Source organism: Mandrillus leucophaeus, unplaced genomic scaffold, assembly GCF_000951045.1.
Source record: "Mandrillus leucophaeus isolate KB7577 unplaced genomic scaffold, Mleu.le_1.0 Scaffold238, whole genome shotgun sequence".
Classification (NCBI taxonomy): Eukaryota; Metazoa; Chordata; class Mammalia; order Primates; family Cercopithecidae; genus Mandrillus; species Mandrillus leucophaeus.
Genome location: NW_012102454.1, coordinates 2034612 through 2043626, shown reverse-complemented (window position 1 = coordinate 2043626; position 9015 = coordinate 2034612). Strand labels below are relative to the sequence as shown.

At 54.7% G+C, this 9015-nt stretch overlaps 1 protein-coding gene across 3 annotated transcripts in view; it reads left to right on the top strand.

The window, feature by feature from the left end:
* KCTD15 (potassium channel tetramerization domain containing 15) overlaps nucleotides 1-9015 on the top strand; it is a 17306-nt gene continuing 8291 nt past the window's right edge. For 2 of the 3 annotated variants that reach the window (XM_011982311.1, XM_011982313.1), the window contains exons 1-4: nucleotides 1-230; nucleotides 1898-1990; nucleotides 2616-2791; nucleotides 8345-8489. In XM_011982311.1, coding sequence (XP_011837701.1) covers nucleotides 1925-1990; nucleotides 2616-2791; nucleotides 8345-8489 — 387 coding nt within the window. In that variant the 5' untranslated portion in view covers nucleotides 1-230; nucleotides 1898-1924. Of the gene's footprint in view, nucleotides 231-1071; nucleotides 1189-1897; nucleotides 1991-2615; nucleotides 2792-8344; nucleotides 8490-9015 lie in introns of all 3 variants that reach the window. The other variant, XM_011982312.1, reaches the window with a different exon arrangement.

Genomic DNA, 9015 nt, shown 5'->3' with positions numbered 1-9015 from the left:
GACCACTATCGCTGAGGCCCCTGCAACAGGCGGGCCAGGGCGCACTGGGGCTGGGTGGTGGGTTTGATGCTAGTGCTGGTGGAATGAACTTGTATCTCTCACTGCACCCACTTTTGTGCTTCTGACTTAAGCAGTGGTCTCGGAAAGAGGGTCGTGGTCCTGCACAGATGCGCTTGTTGGGGGAAGCCTTGGAGATTCACGGCAAGGCGTAAAGCCTGGGGCTTCCAACGGTAAGTTTCTGGTTTGCCACGAACATCAGGTTGTGCTTGGGAGGTAAAAGGGGCTAAGAACGGTGGATCGGCTTCTGTGATAGGGGCTTGGTGTTCATGTCACTTTGGAATAGTGTCCTGGTATTGGGTAAAATATCTTGCAGTCCGCTTTGATAGAATTTCGGCCAGAATTCCTTCCTGTTCAGTTTATCCTCAGCGCATCTTCCCTTCTGACTCCTCCCCCAGCAGAGCCTCCTAGGGCAGGATAATCCATTCCTGAGGTCTGTTTTGGTTCTCAGAACTCCTTGAGCTAAGTGACCTGGTTTTGTTTTTTTAAGCTTCTGGAACTCAGGAATGCCAAAAGCAGTGGACCCTGAGCCCACAGGCCCCAGTGAGGGTATACATTACACATCACTGTCTGCCCATTGCAACCTCCCACCCCAGTTCTATGTCAGGAAGCTTCCCCGGGCACTCAGGGCAGAATAAGTCACAGGAGAGCAATCTTGCTTACGTTTGCAGGATTTGATTCTCATTGGATTAAAATTGGATGTTGAATTTCAAGGCACAGATTTTGATCCCAGAGTTTTAATGGGCAAAAGCAATCCCATGGGTCCCAAGAATGTCATGTGGTTGCTCTCTTAAAGATTAAACCTTCAAGAGTCGTCCAGGGTAGGTTTGTGGAAGCCAGTGTCTGTGGATGTGTGAAGGGGGTTGACTATTCACGTGCAAATCTCCTCCTTCCTCCCTTTTGAGACAGCTGTAAATCAGTGAACGGGGCTGCAGAATTCTGTTCCTCCTGCATAGGGCCCGCAAAGCGCCCCTGGGTGTGGCTTCCGGGGACTGAGGGACAATCTTATTTCAGGTGGCTACAGCACAGAGGAGAGTCACTGAGTGCCTCTGGGGAGGAGCAGTAGAAAGGGTCCATTGGTTGATCTGCTTGCTCTCTGCTTCCTCCTGGCCATCTCCTGATGCCTCAGGGGTATGTGATGGTGAGGGGTCTGGAATGCATTAGGCATAGGCAATGCCACTCTGGGAGTCTGGGGAGAAACTGTGAGGTGCAGACTAGGCAAACAAAGACAGGTTTTCTCTGCTATTGGGAGCCACAGAGAAGAGGTGGCTTCCCAGGTGACTTGCCCTTATCCGTGTGCTTGGACTTCTGCATAAAGGCTTCCCTGTGTCTGGCCAGATGCAAGCTGTATCTTATCACCATGGGGATGGTACTAAGAGAGGTCCTAGGTTCCCCGGCCCATGAAGGGTGAGGGGTGCTTTCTGAGCCTTGGTCCACGAGGCTTTTGCAAGAGGAGACACGCTTGGTAACATGGCTTGAAACAAAAATACCAGGAAAATCTGATTTGTTCTGAAACATTTTGGGGCAATAATGGTGAGCATATGTTTCAGTGCTGTCATTAGCCGAATTAGCAGACATGGAGCTGCCCAGAAAACACATGTGTGAGGGTGACTGTGTGTGTGTGCATGTGTATGTGTGTCATCTGCTACAGCCTGGAGGCCTGCTTCGGGGTGTGGAGACAGATAGAGAGAGAGTGGTGGTGGAGTCAATCAGGGAGGGCTGCATGGACCTCGCGGGGTCTCAGAGAGCATGCAGAAAGAACGATTCTAAGTGTCTTTGACTCCATGGTAGATGACTATGAGGAATAAGCCTTCTCTGGTTTCGTCGATGCCTCCCGCAGATACTCTGGGCAGGGATGGAAGCCTAGATGCCTCACCGCAAGGAGCGGCCGAGCGGGTCCTCGCTTCACACACACGGCAGCACCGGCACCGCGGTGAGCCTGCAGGGTGGGCTGGGTCCCCACCAGGGGTCCCCTCTTTCCCTTCTTCCCCAGCACCTGTTCACTGGCTGCCCTTCCTTGGGGCCATGACACTCAAGGTGGCTGTTGACTGGCTGTAGGATTATGTATTTTTGAAACAAAAATGCTCTTAATTTGATGTGAAATTTACTACATGTATAAAACTCAACGCCTTAGGTGCTGAGGAAGTCACTAATTTAGAGGTGTCTCGTTACTGAGACAAACTTGCAAAAAACCCCTGAATCCCAATTCACAAATTGGTGATTCGTTTGTCAGGGGATATTTCACATCTAACACATAAGCCCATGACCTTTAATTAGAATTTTGCAGTTTGTTTTATGCCCCTGGAGGCTGACACCTTGAAAAATTTTTTTTCTTGGTTTCTTATTGCTAATAAGCATCTTTCTTTTTCCCTCTGGTACTTTGAAGAAAATGATGCAAATACACTTAATTACAGTGGTGGCCATAATTTGTCAGCTGAATATGTGATCAGGCACCGGCAGAAGTGATCTGATTAGATCTGTGATCACACTCGCAATAAAGGGAGTGCATGGCCATGTTGTGGAGAAACTCTTGTGTTCCGCTTTATTTTCATCTCTAGGAGGGAGGAAACATGTCCCGGCTGTCTCTCACCCGGTCGCCTGTGTCTCCCCTGGCGGCCCAGGGCATCCCCCTGCCAGCCCAGCTCACCAAGTCCAATGCACCTGTGCACATCGATGTGGGCGGCCACATGTACACCAGCAGCCTGGCCACGCTCACCAAGTACCCTGACTCCAGGTAAGAGTAAGCCCCTTGAAACATCAGGCATGTGTGGGTCAGGGCAGCAGCTGTAATCTGCTGCCTGGGGGATGGGGTCTCTCCCCCCTGTCACTCCACCCACCAGGCTCTCCAGGGTGCACAAGCTGACACAGCCTGAGGGAGCTAGGGTTGGGGAGTGTGAATCTGCCTGTTGAAAGCTGCTGTGCACAGAGGCTTGTGACCCTGACTTGGCAGCATTGGTAGTGCAAGGTGCACCTCCTGACCCACCTGCAGGGGCCTAGGGCTTATTCAGAGCCAGCCGTGCCTGAGCCTGCCAGCAGCGGGCTGGGTAGTCTCACGTACCTTCAAGGTTCCTCTGGCGGAAGACTTAGGCCTGGCCTCTGCAGGGGGTCATTTGTGAGTGATACTGAGTAGGTAAGTCTTGGGGTTATGGGGGTGGGTATTTAATCCTATTTCCTATTCCACCCCTGCGAAATTCACAAGCGGGGGGAGGAGGAGCTGCGATAAGCAGCAGTGTGTCATCTTTGTCATTTTCGGTGGCCACTGCTGGGCCCTAGAGGCTAGCAGCAGGCTTTCCTTGGAGCTGGTGTTGCAGTGACTAACTAGGAATCAACCACATACCTCAGCAATGGATAAAGGATCTCAGGCCAGGACTCTGGTTGGGGGCTCACAGGTACCCTCCATGCTGCTGAACTTACAGGCTGCCTAGGCCCTTGGCCTGCGAGAGGTACGGGGTGCTGGGTGCTGCCAGCTCTCCTGCTCTTCCCTGCAGGGCGTTTCTCTCCTGGGTGAGGGACCTGCTTTCCCCGTTGGCACGGTAGCAGGACTGACCCGAGGTGGGGTGGGTCTCTGAGCAGCTTGCTCAGCCGAGGATGTTTGCTCCTGGCACAGAGAGGCGGTCACTGCTCCCCCGGGGCTGCTGAAGGCTGAGCGTGGGAGGGCCAAGGCTGCGGGCATCACCCCTGTGTTACGCATTTAAAATAACAGGAGGAGTTAATTAATCCCCCAGACACTGAGGGATCATCTCTGGGGAGCATACGTGGCAGGCTGCATTGTCACTGGTGTGGTGGCTCAGAGCAGGGAGGATGGTAGTACGTGGCGGTGGCTTTCCGAGCCTGTTGGGGCTGCAGGGGAGTCCGTGCAGGGGCTGGCGTGGTCCCTTGAGGAAGAAAAACTGGAAATGGATGCAGTGTCTAGTTCCAAATTCAGAGAGTCTAGGGTGCAGATGGTGGCTGGTGTTCCAGTACCCCGGGTGGACAGAGACTCAGCCTGGGGTCCTGTGGCCTTGGGGTTTGTGGGGTGGGGACAAGAGCCACGGGGCCAGGTGAGCAGTATCGGCCTGTGTGCTCACTCACAGAGCCCTGTCTAGGATGGGAGATGGATTCTGCTTATTTAATTTCCATTTTGCCTTCTGCGGCATTTCCGAGTTGTTTGAGATAGATCATCCCTTAATCGGTTGACGACATTTGTGAAATTCATAAAACCTTTGCCCACAACCCTCTCTGAAGAGTGTTTCCTGAAACCAGAGTTGCCTGTCTGGAGTAATCACAGCCCAGGCCCTGGGGGAGGCGGGTGGGAGGGGCTTCTCATGCTGGGCTCTTGGCTGCTGCCTGAGAGCCGGAGGGCAGGGGGCCATCTCCCCTCACCCAGCCGCACTGTGCTGCTCACCCATTGCTCTGTTCTGCGGTGTAGGGTGTGCTCTCATGGGGAGCTAGGGCCCCTGTGGCCCTGTGATCTGGCACTTGGGACCCTCCTGGTGTGCCCAAGGGGTGGCAGTCTATGTTTGTTCTTCCCCATGGCTGGGGCTCAAGGTGAATCTGTTGTTCTGCCTGGATGGCCTCTGGCTGCCGTGGGGGCGCTCTGCAGGCCTGAAGCTTTGGACTAGAGACCAGGGATGGTGTGACCTGTAGGACAATCAGGGGCCAGGGGGCCGGGGGGCCTGAGAAGTGGGTCAAGCAGCTGTGCTGGCAAGAGCCCCTCAGATCTCTCTTGTCCTTCTTGTAGTGAATTATTATAATACAAGCACTGTTTGCCACCAATTCTGGAAAAAAAATCAATCTCACCTAGTGTCACTGATCTATGAGACACCTGGAGATGGAGGACTAAGAGTGCCAAGGTCCTCAGGGTGTTTCTGGATGGTGGTGATGACCTGCCCTAGGCAGCACTGTAAAAGCTGGGACCTCCACCCTCAGTTCCCACCGGGAACTCTGCCTGGGCTTCTGGGTCTCGGTGGTCGGGGTGGCCTGGGTGCTGAAGAGCCTCGTGCTGGGTGCCTTGTCTGGTCTGCCTAGGAACAGTCACTGGTCCTCACCTGAGACAGCTGAGCGCAGCTGGGGCTGGGAGTGGACTCCCTGGGCCGGCCCCCTTGCTGGTGTCCTGCCTGCTTGACACCCATTAGATGCCGCCAGCACAGCCACACTCTGACATCCATCCTGACTGTGGGAAGCATCAAATGAAGATGGCCAGGAGCTTCAGAACTCTTAAAACCTGCTGCCTGAAACAGCCAGGAAATTGGAGCCAGAGCTTAAAAAAAAAAAAAAAAGGAAATAAACAAGAAGACGAAGGCCATCCTGATGTTTCCCCCTTGTGCACACAGGGCGGGTGGTTGGAGGCATCTTTTCTGCCCCTGAGGGTCCCAGTTGTTGCAGCGTGAACTGGTCACCTAATTCCATGGAGGACTTCGGAAGCCGGCGCCTCAAACCCTGCAGCCTCTCTCAGAGGGTGACCTGGGCCGTTTTCCACGGGGAACGTGGAGCCCCTGACAGAGCTGGGAACTCACACCTGCAGGGCTGAGAATGGCTGGGGGCTCCTCCATGGTGATTATCCTCACCTTTCCTCAACCTGCTCACGTCCTTGGCAGCCTTGGACGCCGAGGGCATGAAAGGCCTCTGTCCTGGGAGAGGCTGTACAGCTGCCGGTTGATCCAGGAGTCGACACTGAGCCATGGAAAGATCTAGAATCAGCCTGTCCTGAAATAAGGCAGATGGAGAACCTTCTAAACTTGGACCAATGAGACAACCTAGAACCCATCCAGCCCTGGAATGTGGGTGCATCAGGAGTCTTCTAGACCAACAGGACCAGCTAGAGCCTCAGCCAGACCTGACGTCAGAAGGGTCGGGAACTCAGCCAGGCCTAGAATGCTGCCTGCTTACATGTACTTTGGCGCTCCACTGGGAATGGTGGGGAGAGTTCCCAGAGAGGCCGAGGGTTTGGATCTGCTGACTCCCCTGTGGATGTAGCTCTTACTTCCTACCGGTGCCACACGTGGCCCTCAGCCACTTGCCAACCACTGCCCATGGTATCTGGCAGCCTGGGCCAGACTCATCTGTCTCCAGGAATGCCGGGTGGCCCTCACTCTGACATCTGGATGCCCACGCTCTTCTAGGCCAGGTCCTAGGGCCTTTGTAACTGGAGCCAGCTGTGGAGCCCACAAGCCTTTCCAGCAGGGGCTGTGACCTGCAGTGCCATTGTCACCAGGCCTAGGGGGTTGACAGGGCTCTTCGGCTTTTACAGCTCTGAGATGAATTGTATCTGGGTGGCTGCAGCTCTGGTTCCGCAGACTTGGGCTCACAGCAGACTCTGACCTCCCCATGCCCATCCATGAGACAGCCTTGCCCTTTTCTTTCTTTCTTTCTTTTAAACAACAGCGTTTGGCTTTCTTGGTCAGGCTGGAGTACGTGGTGTGATCCCGGCTCATCGCAACCTCAAACTCCTGGACTCAAGTGATCCTCCCACCTCATCCTCCCAAGCGGGCTACAAGTGCATGCCACCATACCCAGCTAACTTTTAAATTGTTTGTAGAGATGGGGTCTTGCTGTGTTGTCCAGGCTGGTCTCGAACCCCTGGCCTCAAGCAATCCTCCACCTCAGTTTCCCAAAGTGCTGGGATTACAGGTGTGAGCCACGGTGCCCAGCTAAACCGTGTCCTTTATACTACCCTGTTAGGACAGAAATCTGCACTGTGTTTCCAGAGACTCCATACCTGGACAGACCATCATGGCTGATGCATTGAGTGTGCCAGGCCATCAGCGCATAGGATGGTGTGGACGGGAGGCCCTGAGGGCAGACTTGGGCGCTCTAACCCCCTCAGCTCCTGCCCAGCTAGTGTGTCCTGGGTGCAGGTGGCAGTGGGGCAGGACCCTGGAGGCAGCTGACTTGGAGTGGACAGAGGAATGGGCTGCTGTTGGGACAGGGGGCATCCCTGCAGGGGTCCCTGCTGGTGCAGGCAGAGAGTGAAGGGTTTAGGCTCCAGCTTGTGTGCAGGCCAGGCTGGGAAGCCTGGGTCCCAAGCTGGAGCTACTGTTCTCCCAGCTGTGCAGAGAAGCTGCCACCTTGGCAGGGTCCAGCTGGGCAGGAGTGTGGCCCTGCCTGCTGAAGGATGTGGTGGTGCTGCCTTTGGGGAAACGATGCCAACCTCCCTCCTGTTCGAACACCAAGCCAAGCCCTTGGCTATCCCCACCCCTCTTTAGGGTTCCTAGTTATCCATAGCTCGACCTGGGTTCTGCCAGGGCAGTTTCCAAACCCGAGCTGGCCGCTCTGGGCACTGGGGAGGTGGTATCAGTCCTGGCTCTGAGACCTGGCTCCTTCTCCCTGGAGTGGACAGGGACAGGCATCAGGGGCTCCCCAAGACCCTTCTCCCGGTCTTGCATTTGTTAGAACCACTGCCCTTCAGAGGACAGGGTACCGGCACCTGCCTTCTCTCCAGTCCCCATCCCCCACCACTAGGTGTGGTATGCGTACACTCCGGCATGTGTGCACATATGTATGCACTGTGGCGCATGTGTGTGCATGGTTTCTGTGTGTGTACATACTGGTGTGTGTGTATGTCTGTGTTGTGGCATGTATGCAAGGGCCCTGTTGCATGTGTGTACCGTGGCACACTTGCCATCCCTCCCGTCTGCCTCTTCTCCCCGTGGGCTCCCTGAGTGAGCGGCAGTGGGGCATTTGTGCCGTCATGTCTCTGGGTACCTGGTATTGACAGGTGCGTGTCTTTTCCTGGATGTGTCTGGGTCCGTGTGATATGTGTGTGTTGGGAAGGAAGGGACCGTGTGACCCCGTGCCTGTTGCACAGGCCTGTTGTGTGTCACACTCGTTTACATGGGTTGGGCGGGGAGGATGTATGTGCTGGTTGGTTTACTGGGTGTGTAGCTGTTGGCAGGGGTGTTGGATGGTTCATGTGCATTTTCTGGATGGATCTGTCTGGCAGGGTGTGTGCATCAGGCCTGTGACCAGCTGGTTTGTGCGTAGGGGATAAGGTGCCTGTGTCTTGCCATAGCTTTCCAGGCCTGTAACATAACATGTGTTGGCGGGCTGGTGTGTACAGCTGGGTGCGTCCCTCTCTGGCTGTGACTTGCAGGTGTAGGCAGGATGTGTGGTGTGTCCTGTCAACTGTAGCCTGGCTGCCCCGCATGTGTGCAGACATTGCCAGGCCTGGAACAGTTCCAGAGTCACCCATGTCAGGTCCCTCGCCCCTCCAGCTGTGTGGGCCCTAAGCTGTGTGGGGGCAGGGCGTGGGAAGACAGGTGGACTTGGCCCCATCCTTCAGACATCCCACCTCACCTGTCTCTCCTAGAATAAGCCGCCTCTTCAATGGCACTGAACCCATCGTCCTGGACAGTTTGAAGCAACATTATTTCATTGACCGGGATGGGGAGATTTTCCGCTACGTCCTGAGCTTCCTGCGGACGTCCAAGCTGCTGCTCCCGGATGACTTTAAGGTAAGTCCATGGCTGGCGGCCCCCCCTGCGCTGCCTGTGCGATGGCATTACACAGGGGACGCTGTGACTTAATAAATGGACCCCTGGTTGTCATGGTAACCATAAAAAGTTAAACGATGAAGCCGAGGGCTAAATCAGTTTTTCTAAACTAATTTTGTTTTCTCACATTTTTAGCTTATTTATCAGGGTATATAACAACAATTAAGCTGCGGAACGTACCCCAGCTGAACATTTGTCGTGTTTAAACATGGGCGCGTGCCAGCGATATAGTAGTTAGAGGTTCATAAATCTGTTCCATCGGCTGGGCGCGGTGGCTCATGCCTGTAATCCCAGCACTTTGGGAGGCCAAGGTGGGTGGATCACTTGAGGTCAGGAGTTCGAGGCCAGCTTGGCCAACTTGGTGAAACCCCATCTCTACTAAAAATACAAAAATTAGGCCAGGCACGGTGGCTCACGCCTGTAATCCCAGCACTTTGGGAGGCCGACGCGGGTGGATCATGAGGTCAGGAGTTTGAGACCAGCCTGG